Genomic DNA, 21,310 nt, shown 5'->3' with positions numbered 1-21,310 from the left:
ACAAAAAATGTTTTGAATCATTAGATAGGACTCTCAAGGACCTCCTAAACAACACTACCCAACCTTTTGGCGGAAAGTCCATACTACTTGGAGGAGACTTTAGACAAACCCTACCTGTTAAACGAAAGGCCTCTAAAGAAACCATCTTAGCCTCATCATTGCCCAGATCATATCTGTGGAGTAAATTCAAGATCCTTAAACTAACCGAAAACATGCGTTTGCGCAAACCAGATTTACAACCAGAAGAGATAATTGAACTTTCAAGATTCTCTTCTTGGTTACTAGCTATCGGAGATGGCATCCTAGGAACACCTCACAAAGATGAACCGAAAAACACCAAACGATTAAAATTCCGTGCAATTACATGATACCTTTCCATGAAAATGCAATCATCGACCTAATTCATTTTATATATGACACCAACACTTTACAAAATCCATATGCTATTAATCTATCTGAAAAAGCAATAGTCTGTCCTAAGAATGAAACAGCGGAGGAAATCAACAAGAAAGTACTTAATATGGCTCCTGGAAAGACCACAACTTACCTTAGTACAGACTCAATTGTTCCTCACACTGGCGATCAGGGAGATACTGAAGTGCTCTATCCAACAAAATATCTCAACACCCTTACCTTTAATGGAATACCGCCGCACCAACTAGAACTTAAAGTTGACACACCTGTAAAGTTGTTACGCCACCTAAATCAAAGTGAAGGCTTATGCAATGGAACCAGACTCATTGTAACACAAATGCTGCCAAGAATTATCGAAGTAGAAGTCATGACAGGCACAACAATTGGCAACCGTGTTTACATACCGCGTATAACACTAACACACACCGACAAAGAGTTACCATTTGTGTTTAAGAGAAAGCAATTCCCACTTAAATTGTGTTATGCAATGACTATAAACAAAAGCCAAGGACAATCATTAAACAAAATTGGCATTTACTTGCCACAACCCGTTTTCACCCACGACCAGTTATACGTAGCATTATCAAGAGCTACCAGCCCTTCAGCGCTAAAAATACTGCGTTCCCAACCAAAAAGATAACCCTAACGAAACAAACAACATCGCATATGCTGATTTCATAAGTGAAGTGAACGCCTTTTGACCATGCAGTTTCGTTTTAACTTATATTACCACTTGCTAGGTAAACCTATCACCTACATATCTTAAAGATTTTAATAGCCAACGGTATATACAAATACTGTCACTACTAAACGGCATATTTATTTGTTCTTTTTGTTTCTTTTCTTCTTTTTTGCAGGGGATACCAAATTTCAAAACACAAGACTTATACATGTAAAGCATAATGTATCTCTTTGCAAATTATGAAGAAACAACTTTAGTCAAATACATGCAAGTGACATTCACTTTTACATAAAATTCATTTACCTTACTGCCAAATTTGCTAGGTAAACCTATCACCTTTATATGTTACAACTTTTATTAGCATTCCTCAAAACAGAGCCAATGGTGTGTATAAATATTGTGACAACTATATTGCATTTTCATTTTTTTTTCCCTATATTTTGGCAGGAGGATACCAAATTTCAGCCATATTGTATCTTTCTACAAACTCTCAGGAATCTACTCACGTCACATATATGTAAGTCCACTGATCTGTTGTACAATCCAATAGAAAAGGCAAAATTTAGAGTGTAAAACTATTGGTAAAAATGAAACGTTCAAAGACAAGTTACAAAAAGGCTATTATCTCTAGTAACATATCTATAGTTAAAGTGGATATAACCATAACGTTTTCATTTTTACCAATGGTTTTACACTATTACAAGCATTGTGTAACTCCCACCATTGAAGACCCATCTAACTGAATGCATCACATTACAGGCATTGTATAACTGCCACCACTGAAGACGACAACTCAATCACAAAAGTAATCTTCTTCAACAAACTCCCTAAACATGGTCACTTAACAATAACCCTCAGCAGGCTGCAATTTGTAGAACATAAGCACATTAAGTAGTATGGCAACTTAATTTCATGTAATCTAATAATACACTATCTGTATAATATGTTTGCTTTTTGACTGCTAAATATATGCACCACACACTTCTCTTTAATATTACCTTCTTCATCAACACCTTTTTTTGAAGACCTGTTACCTGCCGCAACGGGCCACAATTCTAGTAAAAGTTAAAAAGTAAGGACTAAGGAATCTTAATTGTGACTCATGAGAGAAGATAGACAACGCAAACCACGTGCTCCCACCCACAGCAACGGGATGTACGTCACGAATATTCCCACCACCCTATCCTCTAAATTTAAATGATGGATATTCTTAATTTATCCTCTAATAATCCTCTTAATCATAAAATTATGACTCATGAAAAGGGTGAGAAGATGAAAGAGACTAAGTGTTACATATGTCAAATTTTGAACCAATTAAGAAAATTATTAGCTAAAGTTTAAAAGGATAAATCATTTCCCTTACAGAAAATATTTAATCTTTCAAACTAAATAGTATAAAAATCCTCCTAATTACAAATGACAAAATCAAAAAATAAGATTAGGAAAAATAATTAATAGAATACAACTGTCACTATTTTAAAATTTTAAAAAGATTTTTAAATTAATTTTTATAAATATTTATCATTTCCCTTTATTTCCTGTCCTCATTTTTTATTCTAACCTATAATCTATCCAGTAGAAATAATTACCAATTGTTATCCTTTTATTCCATCTTAATAAAATAAATCTGACACCGATTGTAACCAAATAAATATTAAAAGTTTAAATTCATATATATAAAAATCACCTCATGGTTGATACTCATAATTGTACAATTTAGTTTATCCAGACTGATTAAGATAATCATAATAATGTCATAAAGTTCTTTATACATACAAGATACTGTATATGACTTATATACCACCAAATAACAAAACCAGTTACTTTGAAACAACATAAAGTATATTAAAATAATATATTTCAGTTAAAAATTTAAGTTTTCATGTTAACTGGTGCACCAACGTTCTAACAATGTATTTGCTTGTGATGAAATCTATTATAAGGATCAAAATTAAGGAGCCCAAACAGGAAGAAGTAAACAAGAAACAATGACGTTAATTGAATTTACAGAATGCATACAAAAAAATGTGCAAAAGAATGTTATGAACCAAGTGAAAACACTTATTTTTCTTCCAACATAATTAACCGACTGGCCCTTAGCTTGCTTCCTCTAAATAAGAGAAGACTCTTTTAAGGCAAATGAATTCACTGTAAGAAATAAAATTCTGAAAAACGGTAAGATTGTACAGTATTTTTAACAAGTTAAAACTGTGCTTCCCTTTTTCCTATTTAAACTTTGTACACACCATTCCCAATCCATTTCAGCGTTCAAACTCGGAAAACTTTAACTGGAGTTCCCATAGTTTAAAGTGGTTCCGTCCGATGCTTTCCATGTTGTTTGGATTGATTCAGAGACCAGAAAGAATTTGCAGCTAACACTCGGTCTAGAAGATGTTGTAGCACTGGCTCTCCCCTTCTTTGCTGAGGAGAGATACTTGCCGTGTGAACCAATGTTTTCCATTTATCCTATAAATAAACCAATTCATATTAAATCATTGGCGTTTAGTCTAGCATACGTAGATATGGACATGTGAACATAATGTAATAGATTTCTAACCTTCAAATCAACATAAGTGCGGTGATTTGCATCATCAAATGCACGAATTTTAACATCACGCCATCTGCATACACATGAATAAAAAATTACCCATCAAACTATGGTACACTAATCACATAATTCCTTACAGTAGGAAAGTTACTAAGAATTTTGGGATTCACACCTTCCAGTTCCAAGTTTTTCGACTGCCTCAACAAGTGCTTCTACTTCAGAAACAGAGAAGGGCCTCCTAGTTCTACGTTGTGAAAGTTCAGATCTTTTGCTTAGTTTATGCTTTGATGGGACCACTGAGAGTGCCTCTGGGTTCAGTGGCGTAACTGGGACAATAGCTTTCATATCCTCCACAATATCTTCTGTCAATACTTTAGTTGCGAGTGGTTTACTTTCTGTATTATTCTCAACTTGGTTATCGAGACTAATTGATTGAGGAGGATCAACAGAAACATTCAAGAAACCAACATCGGCAACAGGACTCGCTGGAGAACTGATAACATAACAGCATAAAATGATTATCTTATAGACAAAAAGTTAACTGATAGGTAGCTGCAATGTTAATAGAAATTTTATATTACCTGGCTAGTGGTTGATGATTGTCACAAGGTAGCAACAATGGAGATTCATTCTGAACCAGAGACTGGGAAGGCTGCGGAAGACTAGGCTCCAACATAAATCCCAAAGTGTCGCTGTTCACAGAAATTCCCATTTCTTGTATTGTTCTGTTATCATCCCGAATCTTTTTGCCTTGAATAAGTACCCCTACCTGTAATTCGCCTCCTAGAATAGCTGTCATGGCTTCAATAACAGCCCTCTGTGATAACATAATTCAACACGTGTTATCATCGAGACTAATCACAGAAAACTAAAGGGTGCTTGTTTAAGAAAATTCTGGATGCTTATATTAGAAGAGGAACATGCTTAAATTGTATACCTTCAAAGAACTGACAGTTGATGTCTCTGGCATTTCAATATATAGTTCTGGCACTTTAAAGGACTCTATGCTAAGCTTCACTGTATATAGAAACATCAAGTATGTGAAAAACAGTGTCAAATGGAAAAGTGACTGCTGTATATTTATAAGCCAGAAGAAATGTGTACCATGAGCATCCTTGGATTGAAAGGAAGTTTTGTGGCTGATAAATGAAGAGGTCACTGCTTTTGCTGTGTAACCGTAACACAATTAGTTAACTAAAGAAGTTTTAAACCAATGAGATATTTCCGAAAGAAACTTGAAGAAGATTAAGAACCTCTTTTTGAAGCAACAGAAGGATGCCTCTTATCGCCGTTGGCACTCCTCTCAGGTATATTAGATATACTTTCATTGCTTGTCTCCTGAACATAACCAGGGTTTGAACTTTGATGAAATAGCTTCCTTCTCTTGGAAGAAGCATCTGCATAAAAATATTCTCGCTTGTATATATTCTTCCTGCTGTGGTTAATGGGTCGAACTCCATGACCTAAAAGAACCAATATCATGACATGATAAGAATTAGGGATCACTTGAAATGAAACAATGAAGCAAGGTTACACAGTTATCCACTTACTAGTAGTGTTGGAGGGTTCATAATCTTTCAGCTTTGGAGCTGAGTTCCAGTACTTAGTGGTCAACACCTTCCTTATTCTTCTATATCCAGCACGTGACTGCAACCTAAGTGCCCTCATTTTGGTGCTTCTATGGTGATTGCAACTAAAAGAATTTTCTTCATCATCTCTAATACCTATTTTTACATTGTTCCTATGCCTTGGAATACAAGCACAGAGAACAGAATCACTATGAAAAGGTTGATGTACATTGCTATACGGTTTATTTAATACACAATGGTTCACATATGATTTGGCTGTATCCTGTAATCTGCAAGTCTTAACATTAGTTAAGTCTTCACTTAGTTTTTCTACCGCCTCTGTCTGTACCTTGGTTCTAATAGTATCCATGTCAACATTACACACATCCCCATGACTAGGAGAACTTCCTTCTGATTTGCTATGACTAACGTTAACTGTATTCTTGGTATCAGATGGTTTCAGCTTCACATTAGTACTACTTTCTTTGATGAAATTTGAAGTGGTAACTATAGAGGCATTGTCTAAGCCAGAATCATTATCAGACAGTGGTAAATCATTCAACAGGGGTTCTAGCTTTAACTCTAAATTAGAGGGTTCAGGAAGAAACTCATTCTCAGCACTGCATCCATGATCAAGATAGTCTAACCTTAGGGGTTTGAGTTTCTCTTCAAATTGTTCCTGTTTGACACCATCTTTTGATATGTTAATCTGCTGTTTTCTTTCTGCACAAGTGCTGGAAGCAGAACTTTCGCTCTCCTGCAGCAACTTGCCAGCTACAGCTGCCAGTAACTCAAAAGGGCAAAGTTCGTTAACCCCTGACGGTTTCTTCTGTATATTCCTCTAAAATTCAACAAAAATCATGTCAATATATAGAATGTCATAAACTAAAGGAGACTTTCTATGTAAGAACCTTGATCCTTAACTCACCCTTATTGACCTGGGAGCTTTAGGTACCACAGGGGCATGAAAGCCATCAAATCCTCCGTAATATAGTCTTTTCTTTAACACCATCGCTTAGGCATACGTTCCAATAAAGAAGATCAACAAAACACTAATCGGGCCTTCTGTAATTAGAAACAATGTTGGGTAAATATTTGTACGAGCTCGGATATTTAGTACATCGAATTTGAATCCTAATGCTTATACTTATATATTTGTTTATTAGTGTGACAAACATGAACAAGCGTCAAGCGAACTTTAATAACGAACGAACATGAATACACTTTTTATGCTCATTTATTCGTCCGTGAGCGGTATAAGTTAAACGAACGAACATAGACAAGGTCCTTTTCGTGTTAGCAGGTACAACAGAAAGCAGATCCCATAAATTGGGACTTTGGGAGGTCACATTTTAATTAATAAATAGTAAATGCTAAAAGGACAGATCTATTCTATTTATACAATTTTTTAAAAAAATAACTGGCCATAATCATATAAGTCCCCACATAGAAGGCATCGCCTTGTTATAAAGTCAGACCACTTTCAATTTATACAAATAAATTTAACAAAAATAGAAAAATAACAAAACAAAATATAGAAAGTAATACGAGTAGTAACAATTAAAAATACCATGCAATTTTATCACCTAGAAAAACCTCATCCACAACAACTAATATAAACATTAAAAAATAATAATAATAACAAAAAGGAAAACCATAAACTTATAAACCAAGTAGTAAATAAAAAATTTCAATATTTCATAACTGAATTACATGTTAGTAAGAAATGATGAAAGGAATTGTTTATAATTGAAGGCGATCAGAGATATATTTAGAGGTAATCGATCTGATATGATCCATGGGTAGATCGATCGGGTCAAATGACGATAAACAAGCAAATTCAACGAACCGAAAATATATAGGATGGATGGGGCAAAAGCTGACCTGTTTATCCAGGAACTAACGGATGGATGGATCGATGAATTTCAGTGTTAGATGTAACCAACTGTACAATATGTATGTATATGTGTATGTGTATATATATTATATAATATATTAGCAGAATAGAATGTGCGAATTATGGAGGGAGAAATTTAGATTTAGATGATGATGATGAGGGGAAAAGGGGAGTTCGGTGGTTTTAGAAACATGGAGGAAAGAAAACAACAACAAATGATAAAATTGGGGTGGGGCTTAAACCCACGGTTTATGTGTATTCCTTTACAAAGAGTAAAATTGGGGGTTAAAAGGGTAAATTCAACTAGGAGTATGGATTGATCATTGATGGGCCATAAATAATAAAGGTCCGTTCCATTCTTCTTTTTTTTATTTATTTATTTATTAATAATGTATAAACTATATTATAAAAAAATAGTCTATGTTGAAAGTTATATGGAGAAAATATCTAAAAGAGAAAATAACATTATTAGCCAAATTTCATTGCGATTATACCAAATTAGCTTCACAAAATAGCCAACAAAATCGCAATAAATTGACAAAATCACAATGAGATCTTCAAAATCACAGTAAGAACATCAAAATCGCAATAAGATTAACGGAATCGCAATGAGATTATGAAGAATCGCAATGCGATTCTTCTGCAAAATCTCTATGAGATCTTGCAGAATCTCGTTGCGATCTTGAAGATCTTATTGCGATTTTGTCAATTTATTGCGATTTTGTTGGTTATTCTGTGAAAATCCAAAAAAACTTAGCTAATTTGGTATAATCGCAATGAAATTTGGCTAATGATGTGATTTTATCTATCTAAAATACCCTAATGATATATTACACTATCAGCCCCTAATCTTTTAAAATGTCTCTATTAAACATTTACATCAATTATATACACTACTCAACTCCCACTTCTACCACCAACAGTCATCTCCCACAACTACACCGTCAAGACTACGAATACCACTACATCACGCAGGTACCGTGTAAGTATTATTATTATTATTATTATTATTATTATTATTATTATTATTATTTATGCGTAATATATATACCTTAAAAACAAATCTACATATAAATGAAACAAAATTACATAACTTATCATGATAATATATACATAACTAGATTATTGTCCCGCGTAATACGTGATTTATATATAATTAATATAATGTTATTGTACATTAAAAAAATATAGATTAACACTTATGACTTATATATACTACATGTTGGAAAAAGGTTAATATTATAATTATGACAATCTTTTGGTTGATTATGTAAGCAACCATAAAATATACGTCAATATTTTATAAAAATGGTGTAAAAAGTCATTAACCCTAACAAAGTTTTACCACTTATTCACTTTTATAACATTCTCAAATTTTATATTTATTTCATTTCTGACATCATGTTGCTTTGTATACAAAAAGTGATAATCAAACGAAAGCGTACCCACTCATTCGCTTTCATCATCAAGTTGGTCGGACTAAAACATCGCCACCGCCAGCACCACAACCCATCGCCGTTACCGCGTTGCCGTTGTATCACGCGCGTATACCTCTAGTTATCAATAAATCAAGTCTAGCACACATGAGAAAAAATAGAGCTAAAATAACGACTGGCAAAGTAAATTTTGCTTAAGATTTTATCAAAAGCAAATAAAAATGGTAATTTGGATTTATCATATTTATACTTTATTTACAGAGTCAGCTTGCAATGTATGACATCTATGACTCTATTCAAAAAATATATATGTACCATCTGATTTTCTAATCTAGGCCTATTTGTAGGTATATTAATCATTGTCCATTAAAATATTATAAGCCCTTTTACGTTTGTTGCTTAGATATTATATACTATTCCATCAAAAGAAATTATATTATAAAACTTTGTAATGAAAAATAATACTTTAAATAATACTTTTGATGACATAATGTATTAAGTATTTTAAGTTAAGTCATGACTTTTTTTGTTAAGCCTTTAAACAAACACCACCATATAATGAAACTAAATAGATGCAATTTCTTTTATTTATCATTCATTTTTAATACAGCTTAAAAGAAAAAAAAAACAAAAAACCAAAACCGAACTGCAAATATGACAAACCGAACCAAACAAATACCGAATCCAATGATTCTTGGTTTTCAAAAACTGAATGCTTCGGTTTAGGTTTTGTTCTTAGATCAAAATCGACTCAAATTGACCCAAGCTTACCCCTAACATCTATGATATTTTACTAATTCACTGATATTCTAGTTGGCCCATTAGTTGTAACCTGTTAAGCCTGGAACTTTAGTACTCTAATTATATTTGGTTAACCATTTAAAATTTCGAACCATACAAAATACGTGGGCCAACAAACAGTTTTTAGCCATCTTATGGATAAAGCCCATATGATAAGTGGGCTACTTCTGTGGCTAAATTGCGTAAATGTGATTATGTGAATGTGATTGTCTTTTCACCTATTTTGGATTTCGGAATGGCGGGGTATTGAAATTTAGAGGGTGTACTGTGTAATTGTGTAGCTTATTTAGGAATTGTATAGTTGTATGTCTCTTTTGTGATGAAATGAGTCAAGAAGTTTAGATCACAAATTTTTGGACTTTTTGAGAACGAAAGGATTGTTTCTTAAACTATTTTTAGAAACAATTATGATGTAGCATGTATATAAATTTTTTTAAAATGTTTTTATTTTATTTATGATGTCATATCTAATTAATAGAATTTTAAAGATAAATAGCCCATTAAATATTTTCAAAATGTTTTATTTTATTTATGATGTATATAAATTTATTCTTTTAGTAGAAAACAAAATAAATACTTTTTTTATATAATATCATAAATGTCTTTTTATGTTTTATTAATGCAATAGGTACTAATATATATAATTATTGTGTTAATTAATTTAATATCTTCAAGCCGAGTTATAATATATCAATAACAAAAGTTATATAAATTATTTTTAGATTTTTATTGTTTTTAAAATTTTATTAAAAATGCCCGGATTGAAGCCGGGTTGATTAACTAGTAATGCATAAGTAGACAAAGCAAGAGGAGAGGATACATAAATTATTTTGAAAGGTGAATTTCGCTTGAAACTTCGTGTTGCGATTCGACAATGAGAGATTTAGCATACGTTGTCTTAGCTGGGTCCGCGATAGAGAGCTCTCTCGAAGTAGAATTGTCTATTTCAAATACTTAATGAGAGGAAAATACATAGATATACGTATACCTATACCTATATACTTTATAAAAAACAATATTGGCTGGTATCTTTGCCAAAATTAATTATAGTAGAAACTCTCAACTAAACTGCCGGAAGACACAACATTTAATTGAGACTCGTTTGTTCTATCAATCTATCACTTTTAATTAAAAACAGTAATATCATTTGAATACTAATTTGTTTAAACTATGGTGCATCTTAATGAGTAGTATATATATTTTTGTTATATCATATGAAAGTTGATTTATTCCTTATAAAATAGTTTTTTTTAATATATTATTTAATACTATCTTATAAAGTATTTTAGCCTTTTTTTTTAAAGAAAAGATGATTTGAACTACTCAAAATATCAATATTTTTTATCTACTAATTTAAACATGTCTATCTAATATACCTATAATGTATTTAAATCTCAACCACTCAATATTTTTCCTCTCCTCAAATCTCAACCACTCAATTTTTTTTCTCGCATCCATAAATCATTTTATTCAAAATCTTTTATCTCAAAACTGTATATCAATAAATTATAAAAATTGTATTAGTGTTCTTAAAATTTCATGCTCTTTCATTAAAGATGTCATTCGATATACTTTCGACGAAATTTTAAATCTGAGGGCGGAGCCTGTACGGCTAAGACATTTGACTATCATACTCTATGCCTTGACCTATCACCCCCACCATCTTACCGTTGCAACACACAGATACTATCTCTCGTATAACTTAACATAACAACACATATGAAAACGAAAACTATAAATTATACGTTTCTATTGGCCTAAGACTACTTGTACTGCTCCTAACATATTTGTAGAGTTTCAGACTTTGTGTGTATATTTTCGTTCTTATTTATTGCCTACAAAAGTACAAAGTTTAACCATGTAGTCATGTTAGAAAGAAACTAATAACATTATATAAGGGTTGGGTATTATAAAACAAGTATTAAAATAAAACAAATAGGACAAGATCTTGACTTTTAGATCATGGTTCTATTGATGCATGAAGATTCACAAAACATTTGATTCAAGATTATTTTCATGATGCACGGTGATTCTCAATGAAGAGAAACCTATTGTTTTATTTGTTTTACTTTAATACTTGTTTTATTTTACCTGAAAATCATATTATATAATCACAATATTAATTAAATTACTCATGTTATACTACATGATGATAAATGGTCACCTCTCCACTCCTTCATGGCTAACCTAATATTTATGATTTGCATGTTTCCAAGAACTTACTATTTGCCACTAGTGATATTGATTGTTAGTTTTTGTCTTATAAAGATTAAAAGATGTATCACTTTTTTCTTTTAAGAACGACGATATTATATTAATATAATTCTTTTGGCAAAAGGTCGAAAGGAAAATCAAAGTTACATCAGGTATTAACCAGTTGTACTCATAATGTGATATTATTATGAAACATAATTAAGAATTAAAATATAAACATATTTGTGATCTGGTATCTAACATTTAAGCATACGTATTTGACCATGATTCTGGCCCTTAACATGAATAAGTTTATTCTCAATCAAATTATTGACAACTAACAATAAATATAAATTAAGTACGCATGGCTAAAAAGTGTAAATTATTGATGGAAAACATTACATAATTAAGCGAGAGTCAATTTGATGAAATTGAACGATTTGATTGGTTAATAAGTCATTAAGTTTTGAAATAATTTTTTGTAAACAATATTTCATATGTTGAAATTGTTTTAATGCAAGTTTTAAAATATACTCTCAAGTTGATGGTTAAAAATAAATATAAATTAAGCATTCAGGGCTAAAAATATAAATTATTGATGGAAAACAAAAAAATGTAAATTAATGATACTTATTCTTTAAGTTAATATAAATACTAATATAATAGTATGTTTAGATAATAACTATTAAGATTTTTCATTTATAGTTTATCTAATTGATGACATAAGCGAGAATCAATTTGATAAAATTGAGCGATTTGATTGGTTAATAAGTAATTAGTTCAACTGTCTTATAGTATATATTAGATTAATAAGTAATTAGTTTAACTGTCTTATAGTATATATTAAGATAAGATTAAGATCATACTTTTTATTACGCTGTAAGTTTGTTCACTTTAGATATTTTGTGAGGCTAACTGTTATCATTTATAAAAACTATAAATGCGTCACTGTCAAAAGGATCGCGTGGCCTAATGGATAAGGCGCTCGCCTCCGGAGCGGGAGATTGTGGGTTCGAGTCCCATCGCGATCGTTTTTTACTTATAAAGTCTGTTATGCCTAAAAGGTTAGACACTGGGCGCACTGCTACATGAAATGGGCCCAAACCTATAAAATCTTTGATTCACGAAAAACTTGAAAAAAATGCATCACAATTTAGAAGTTTACATGAGCCTGATAGAACTAAAGGTTTTTTTATTTCTTGTTTACTGTCATTGTTGGACAGTTGATCAAGTGATTATTAATGCGATCATTATCTCCCAGTTGTAATATGTATAATTTTTTTTTTATATATTTCATATTTAAAGTCCATCTCTTTACTCTAACGGCAATCCGGCCATAGGGTAGGTCTGTCATTAGTTGACCTTTGTTTTATATAGATGGGGTAAATTACCTTCGGAACTCAATATATACATATTGTATTTCTTTTCCAAATAACAAGTAAACCGTCCCTACCTTAATAGTGCAGTGGACATTCCCATGTTGCAATGACGTTTGGGTACTGAGATCAGGGTTTGAATCCGAGCAATTAAGGTTTTCCTCCAATTTAGCGTCGTGCATCCTGTAGCGACTAAATTAGTGTGGTTTTCCCTCCCCTGTGGTTCCCTGACTTCGTGGATCGGTTGCTAGTGACTGTCTGCCCAATTGGATGTAACGACTCCGTCCCGTAAAACGAATTATAAAAAAAACAAACAAGTAAACCATTATTTCGTATTTTCGTGGTTCTTTGAACTCAAATAGCTTTTTCGCAAGTATTTTTGAGTACCACCTCGTGACCTAAAAACATTTTCTAAAATGTTGTGCCTTAAATGATATTTTGAGGCATATAGAGTTTGGTCTTGGTCCTCTAGGAAAGAATTAAGGAGACTCATTAGCCAACAAATGCTACACTACCATCAAAAATGGCTAGTGGTTAATTAGTTCTCTTTTTGTTTTTTTTTTCTTTTTCTTTTTCCTTTTTATGTTTTATTAGATATCTCATGCTTACAAATTTTATGGTAATATATGAGGTGATCCATAAAAAAAAGGGTTTGGTAATCATTAGAGGGATATCCAATTAGAACACAGACATTAAAGTAAAGACTCACATTTTACACATAACTTTGACACAGTGTGTTATAAATATGTAATGGTGGTACAATTGTATACGCTTTTGGTATGCATTATCACAATTATTATATTAATAAAGTTTTGCCATAAAAAAAACTTGGATACGAAAAGCCTCGTTCATATTATGCCTTTTTTTTAATAGCTAATTATTCATGGTCCGCGTGGTGAGACACTCAAATACAGATGTTCCTGCATTTTAGGTTTGGCTTAATTATGTGTTATGTGGAGTCTTCCAAGAAATTGGTGCGACGAGACCTGTGCTCCGTATCACCGATTGGGCCAACTAGCATTGGTCTTTGGCCATCTTGTCACCCTGGATAGGAGTTGAAGCGCTCTATTTGGTTGTGTTTGTACAACCGATTAGGTTAAAAGATTTGGGGTGTTTTGATGAATTGATCGGCGATTCCTTGTTGGTAGGAGTTTGGCTCCTTTGTACGCCGGGTTTGATAGTATATTAGTTTTAGGTTTTTCCTTGTGAATCGTGAATGAATCCTCTTTTTAAGGTTTTTCCCCTTTTGTATTGGTACTCGTGGGGAGTCAATCTCCACTACGACTATTCTTTTCTAGCAACGCCTTCCTTTATTTAAGGAAGTGATAGGATCGTATCTTTCTCATGTTTATCTTCTTTCACCCGAGGTATGTTATACCCAGGGTGGCTTTTTACTCTGCGGTCTACCCAGGGTAGTATTTGACCCTAGGTGGTAGTGGGTACACCATCAAGCCCCCCAGACTAATAATGTGAGATGCCAATATCATGTTGTTAGTCTCTGCCATATCTGCTATCTTCTAGAAGATCTCTAAGAGGGGTAATTTTGGACAAAAGCATATACTTCGTGGTTCTTTCTGTAAATTCATGGTAGTGCGTCTCGTATCCCGATATATAAAGGTTTAGCGATTAGATCTGGATCGTTATTCTTCATTGTTAGGTTTACATAAATGGAGTGGGGCTGCCGGAAAAAGAGAAGCGTCTTTTGTAAGCATGGCCGGATAAAAACCATCGGTCAAAAGTTTAAACTCAGTGCAAGGTCTTATGTTGATATGATAAAAATTTGTTGACTGGAGTCGGATCTGGAAAATTTGAGACGTCGCTCTGACAATGGCGTTGGTGCTCAAGGCTTTGTTGCTGCTACTGATGATTGTTCTTCCGACGTTCAGGGTTTGAAGCGCGCCCTTGATATAAAAGATATCCAGTTACAAATTGCTCGAGATAGGATGGTGAATAGAGAAAATCAGGTCCAACTTCTCCGATCTGAACTGTCCGTTCTTCAGGCGAAATATAAGAAGGTGATGACGGAAGTGATTCCTTTTGTGCGTCACTTGACCAAGGTTAACCCGTTTTCCAGGAAGTCTCTTGTTGACCAAGCTGCTTGTGAAGATTTTGATATTTATAAGTTATGCCCGGATTCATCCACCGGGTCTTAATTTTATTGTCAGATTTTTCATCCGAGCTTGTTGTTGTTTGGGTTCTTCTTACCCATCTCGTAGTTCGTGCTTCTTAAAAGCTTTCCTTGTTACTGATACTTTATCTTTCTATTTTTGATTTGTTATTTCTCTCTTTTATTTTTTATTTTTTTTGTATATATTCATACTGGAGGGTTTGTAACCCGTCCTTGTATTGGTCCGGTAGGCGTCCCCACCGTTATTTAATGTTTCAGGCCTGCAATTATAAATCTAGTGCACTTTGTTTGAAATACAAATTTTATTTCATCTGCTGATAAGAGTTGAAGGTTTTATCTTCTATTCTCTTCATGCTTATTATAAAAATAATAAATTTATTTTTATTTTTATTTTTTAACAATAAAACTTACGCAGGTTTGTTGCATTCTACGTCCTGCTGAAGGGGTCTCCATCTAGTGTTGAAAGCTTGTAGGCCCCGTTCCCGATGACTGTGTCCACCTTATATGGGCCTTCCCACGTTGGTCCCATTTTACCTTGGTATTCCACTTGGCTTGCGCTATTAAGTCGGAGGACATAATCTCCGACTTTGAAACTGTCTGGGTGTACTCTTTTGTTGTAACATTTCTCAATTCTTTGCTTATACGCAGCCTCCCTTATTGAAGCAATTTCCCTTCTTTCTTCCAACAAGTCTAAGTTGATTCGCATTTCTGTGTCGTTCTCTTCCTCACTCACATTCGTTGTCCGACATGTGGAAACCTGTATTTCTGCGGGCAACACTGCTTCTGATCCAAAAGCTAGGGAGAATGGGGTTTCACCGTTACTTTGCTTGGGTGTTGTTTGGTGTGCCCATAGTACTAGTGGTAGTTCATTTACCCAACCATTATGGCTACGCCCCAGCCTTTTCTCCATTCCTTTCACAATCTGCTTATTTATTGCTTCTACCTATCCATTGCCTTGTGGGTGATATACTGACGTAAATGATTGTTTTATGTTCAATCTTTGGCACATCTCCGTGAAGGTTCCTTCCGCAAATTGCTTCCCGTTATCCGAGACAATCATTTGTGGTGGCCCAAAGCGATATATAATATATTCCCAGACAAAGTTCTCAATTGCTTTTCCATTTATTGTTGCTACTGGCTTGGCACCCACTTTGTGAAATAATCAATAGCCACAATTAAAAATTTTACCTTTTCTGGTGCTTTTGGCAGTGGCCCCACTATGTCAATTCCCCATTTCGTGAATGGCCATGCAGACGTCACTGACGTCATATCTTGCTTTGGTAGTCTGGGGACGTTTGCATGTAGTTGGCATCCTTTGCAGTTTTGCAGAAGCTTTGATGCGTCTCTGTGCATTGATGGCTAAAAGTACCCCAGGCGTAGTGCTTTTGTTGCGACTGACCTTGGACCTGCGTGTAGTCCGCAGATTCCTTCATGAATTTCAAAAATTATTGTTTCTGCCTGTTTGGGTCCTACGCAACGTAACCATGGGATTAGAAATGCCTTCTTGTAAAGCTTTTCGTCCATCAACTTATATTGTGGTGCCTTTATTCTTATCTTTCTAGCTTCGTTTTCGTCTTCCGGCAATATTCCACTTATCAAATACTCAATTATTGGGGTCATCCAGTTTTTCCCTTCTTCTTTGACTAAATAATGCACCTGCTTCTCATATATAGATCTTTCTTTCAACACTTCTATCAGCGCTTTCTTTCCCAGGTGTTCAAATGTCAATGAGGCTAACTTACTTAAAGCATCGGCTTTTTTATTCTGATTTCTTCGTATATGTTCGATGTCAAAGCTTTCGAATTGCTCTATCAATTCCTTCGTTTTTCCCAAATATAACTTTATTATTTCTCCTTTGGCATCGTACTCTCCTTTTACTTGGTTAGCTACTAGCTGGGAGTCTACGAATGCTTTAATACTCCGAATCTTCATATCTTTTGCCAAGTTTAATTCTGCTATTAGCGCCTCATATTCTGCCTCACTATTCGTTGTTTCGAACTCGAATCTTAGGGCATATGTATATTATTGTTTGTCTGGGCTTACTAATCTTATTCCTGCTCCGCAGCCTTCTGAACTCGATGCTCCGTCTGTATATAATTCCCAGGTTTCTGAATCCGCCTCCCCCGTAACTACAAGTGTAGTGGAGTGAGTTGTTAAGTTTCCTGTTTCCTTAATTTCAGTGATGAAGTCTGCCAGTATTTGCCCCTTAACTGCATGTCTTGCTCTGTATTCGATGTCATATGCTCCTAATTCGATTGCCCATTTTGCCATCCTTCCTGATTTTTCGAGCTTTGTTAAAATTTGCCGTAGTGGTTTATCTGAAAGAACCACAATTGGGTGATCATGGGCTCAACCCGGCCCGACCCAAGCTTCTTCTTGCTGCGTGAAGCAGTGCTAGCACAAGCTTCTCCATCTCTGGATAATTTGTTTCTGCCCCCTGAAGTAGGGGTGATCATGGGCTCAACCCGGCCCGACCCAACGTCAACCCGGCCCGACCCGTGACCCTTTAATTACCAAAAAAGTGAACCGAGGACCGGCCCATGATTTATTGGGTTGGTTCGGTCCGGGTTAATCACGGGTTCGGTTTTTTTGCGGGCCAGCCCGTGACCCGTTACAATTGAGTTACAAAAGTCAATCGCTGAAAGTAAAAGTCTGTGCAGAATCTGTACTAACAAATCCCTATAAATATACTAACATATTTTCATGATGAGCACTAAAAAACATTCAGGGATATAAACAAAAATCGGAGAAAGCTAATTCTTTCAAATGATGAGCACGATTTAAAGAATAGCAGATAAAAACAAATGAGATCATTCAACAGCCAAAAAAAAAGAAAAAAAAAACAAACAAATAGTCACAAATCATGCTTGAAGACTCTAACTAGAATACCTTTTAGCTATATATTTTGTAACACATTCTGTACTAACAAATTACCTGTTATGACCAATTATCCAGCCTACCTGACCCACCTGTTTTACCACCTGCAGTGAAGTCCAAGATCGATCATAGAATACCTTTTAGCCTCTGTGCTTGCAGCACCAATATTAACTCTTGCTCCTACATTTAAGTTGAAATGGTCTTCACTATCAGCAACATACATGGAAGGACTTTTTAATCTAATGGATCTAAAAACACATGCCCAATAATATATTCTCAAACGACCATGGCAAGAAACTTGTTGCATAATTTGACATGAATTTAAATCCAAGTTGAATAGAAAGGTATAATACGAATGCAAATCCAACATGAAAATCTCAAAAGAAGAATCTAAAAAGCAAATCTAACCGCAAAAAGGTTTGTATTATTAAAAACGAATAATCAAAACGAATTGTCTTTTGCCGAGCTCTTGTAATTCATGATGTAAATCTTCTCAAATAGTCCTCGATGTACTTGCTCCCGCTGAACCAAACGCACCTGCTCAATTACAATTTATTATTAACCACAAGATTCATACTTCTAGTTTATGCATATATTTTGAAGTTGATTACAACTTACATACCATTAGTTGTGTCTTCATACTCATATTGGTCAACTTCATCCTCCAAGTAGGTACGTCTCTTGAACCCTCTAATCCAATCTTGAACACAAATTAATTCTTCAACCTTGGTAGCCGCCAAAGAACTTCTAAATGCATCTAAAACTCGGTCGCTAGTACTAAAAGTGGACTCCGAAGCAACGGTAGAAATTTGAATAGCGAAGATATCTAAAAAAAATTACATTGCAATCATATTTAAAAAACTCTAACAGAAATATTTAGTAAGCAAAGTAATTTATATGTGAGCGATTACCTTTGGCCATCTTTGAAAGAATTGGAAACCTTGGACCATTGACCTTCCACCAGTCTAGTACGTTATACCTTTCTGAATCTTGTATACGAGGCTCATCTAGATATGTTTGCAATTCTGTCCTCGTGTCAATTACAACACTACCACGACCTCTCTTGTTACACCTGTTCATAAAAGCATTGTCACTCAAGACATCACTACTACTACTACTCTCCGACTGTGCCATATCACGTGAACTTTTAGGTTTGTACATGTCAGTGTACTCCTGAAATACAATCTCCAGCTCCTTTTTGATCAACAAAATCTGATCTCGAACCTTCTCCTCAATGAGCCCTTTAAAAGTATTATCATCCATCTTTGGATCACGTGTGTCCCAAGAATATATTTCCTCAAACCCATAGCTTACAATGTCCATCTTCATTCGAGGGTCGAGTATTGTGCCAAAATACATCATCATATTCATCTTTTTTATACCACCCCAATACTTGTCCAACTTTTCCCTCATATTTTCAATCATAACATTTTTAGTTTTTAGAATTGGATCAACACTTAACTCAAGCAACTTAGCTTGAAGATCAACAACCTCAGTCAAAAATATATTTGCCGTCACATAAGAAGTACCCGACATTTTTTCTGTTTTTATCTTAAATTGCTCTAACAAATCTGTAAGTTTTTCAACATTGATAAAATCAACCTCATATGGTCCACCGCAATCTTTCCTGTAAGAACGATCTGCAATCTCATATTGATGAAAAGCTTTACGTAATGTTGTAGCAACATTCAACATGTCATAAGTGGAATTCCATCTTGTAGGGCAATCTAGATGCAACATAAGTTCCGACTGAATATCGGCCTTCTTAACAGAATCTTTGAACATTTGAGTTCTAGTCGCTGATTTTTTGATGTACTTGATAGCAGCACGAATACGCTCAACTGAACTATTATATTCTTTCATGCCATCTTTAGCAATCAAGTTAAGAATATGAGCACTGCAACTCATGTGTAGGTATTTACCTTTTGAAATCAACTGATTGCTCAACATGTCCTTCACGAATTGGATTGCGGTATCATTTGCAGCTGCATTGTCTACCGAGATAGACATGATTGAGTTCTCTATGCCCCATTCGATCAATTCCTCCAGAATTGTAGCTTCTATATCATCCCCCTTGTGACTTGTAATTTTCTTAAAGCTTATGACCTTCTTTTGAAGTTGCCAATCTTCATCTATGTAGTGAGCAGTAAGACACATGTAGTTCATATTTTGTATGGACGTCCACGTGTCTCTTGTTAAACTGAACCTTTGTTTTAGTGTCTTAAAATAATCCCTAAGCTTCTTTTTGTCACTCTTAAACATTTCTTCCACATCCCTAGCTACGGTATGTCTTGATGGAATGTCAAACATGGGACATGCGGCTTCCATGTGCTTTTTGTAACCATCTTTTTCGACAAAAGAAAACGGCAGCTCATCCTCTACAACCATTTGGACTAAAGATTTTCTAACATCCGCTTGAATGAACCTCCAAGATGTAACTTTCCCACTCCCATCTCCTCCTTCATTGTCTTTTTTAACAAATATGTTACTTTGGTTCTTTGTTCTATCTGGGTGTTTTTCACATCTTTTCAAATGGCGTCTCAATGTCGAACTTTCACATCATTATGAACAAGACATAGAACTGATATATATATATATATATATGTGGTAGATCGAGAAAATACCTCTGCAGATGATGAGATGAACAATGTTTCTTCTTATTAGATCTGTGTTTTGATGTACGTATGATAGGAATGAAAAACAAAAGAAGTAGAGTTTGAGTAATTATAAACTAGGAATCGATTTTTTTTGCATGGAAATAGGAAACTGTTTGTATGAAATTAGGAAACTATACTATTGAAATTAGGAAACAATTTGGGCTTCACGGGTTTGTGGGTTTTCGCCGGGCCAACCCGGACCGACCCGCAAACCGAAATAGAGAGATTTTATGGACCGTGGCCCAGCCCAGAGTACTTACGGGTTGTTGGGGGCTCGGGTTTTTTCGGGCCGATTTTTCGGGTTTTGCGGGCTAGCCCGTGTTTTGATCACCCCTACCTTGAAGTATCCTACTTACAAAGTAAATTGGCATTTGTTTTTTGTCCCTTTCCGTTAACAGAACTGCGCTTACACACTCTGCGGAGGCTGCGAGGTATATGAATAGGGTTTCTTCCTTTCTTGGGGATGTCAAAGTGGGGAGTTCCGCTATATGCTTTTTCATTTGTTCGAATGCTTCATCGGCTTCCTTTGTCCATTCAAACCCTTTTTTGACTCCACAGTTCTTCAATGTCTTAAAAAATGGCAATTGCTTCTCCGCCCCCTTTGAAAGAAAACGACTTAATGCTGCCAACTTACCATTTAGGCTTTGTACCTCCTTTACTGTTTTTGGTGCTGGCAAGTCAAGTATTTTGTTCACCTTGGATGGATTTGCTTGTATTCCCTTGTTTGATATAT

The 21,310-nt window shown here is 34.5% G+C and overlaps 2 protein-coding genes, 1 long non-coding RNA gene and 1 other non-coding gene across 4 annotated transcripts; 3 read left to right on the top strand and 1 right to left on the bottom strand.

The window, feature by feature from the left end:
* Positions 1–364: 364 nt before the first annotated feature.
* Positions 365–1,054, top strand: LOC122604892 (ATP-dependent DNA helicase PIF1-like). Its single transcript, XM_043777753.1, has one exon. The coding sequence runs from the start codon at positions 365–367 to the stop codon at positions 1,052–1,054; it is 690 nt and encodes a 229-aa protein (XP_043633688.1).
* A 229-nt stretch (positions 1,055–1,283) lies between these two features.
* On the top strand, positions 1,284–1,973 carry LOC122602661. The gene is made up of 3 exons (XR_006324360.1): positions 1,284–1,419; positions 1,544–1,613; positions 1,856–1,973. It is a non-coding gene; the product is annotated as an uncharacterized LOC122602661 (long non-coding RNA).
* Positions 1,974–3,071: 1,098 nt separating this feature from the next.
* Positions 3,072–7,322, bottom strand: LOC122605543 (telomere repeat-binding protein 4-like). The gene is made up of 10 exons (XM_043778499.1): positions 7,097–7,322; positions 6,141–6,277; positions 5,195–6,053; positions 4,898–5,107; positions 4,749–4,811; positions 4,582–4,661; positions 4,226–4,461; positions 3,817–4,137; positions 3,654–3,717; positions 3,072–3,562 (listed from the first exon to the last, which is right to left on the bottom strand). The coding sequence occupies exons 2-10, from the start codon at positions 6,222–6,224 to the stop codon at positions 3,401–3,403; spliced, it is 2,079 nt and encodes a 692-aa protein (XP_043634434.1). The 5' UTR covers positions 6,225–6,277; positions 7,097–7,322; the 3' UTR covers positions 3,072–3,400.
* Positions 7,323–12,497: 5,175 nt separating this feature from the next.
* On the top strand, positions 12,498–12,570 carry TRNAR-CCG. Its single transcript has one exon. It is a non-coding gene; the product is annotated as a tRNA-Arg (tRNA).
* The last annotated feature ends 8,740 nt before the right edge of the window (positions 12,571–21,310 follow it).

The sequence above is a fragment of the Erigeron canadensis genome, chromosome 6 (assembly GCF_010389155.1).
Source record: "Erigeron canadensis isolate Cc75 chromosome 6, C_canadensis_v1, whole genome shotgun sequence".
Classification (NCBI taxonomy): domain Eukaryota; kingdom Viridiplantae; phylum Streptophyta; class Magnoliopsida; order Asterales; family Asteraceae; genus Erigeron; species Erigeron canadensis.
Note: the sequence above shows the minus strand (reverse complement) of the source record. Positions and strands in the feature narration are given on the sequence as shown.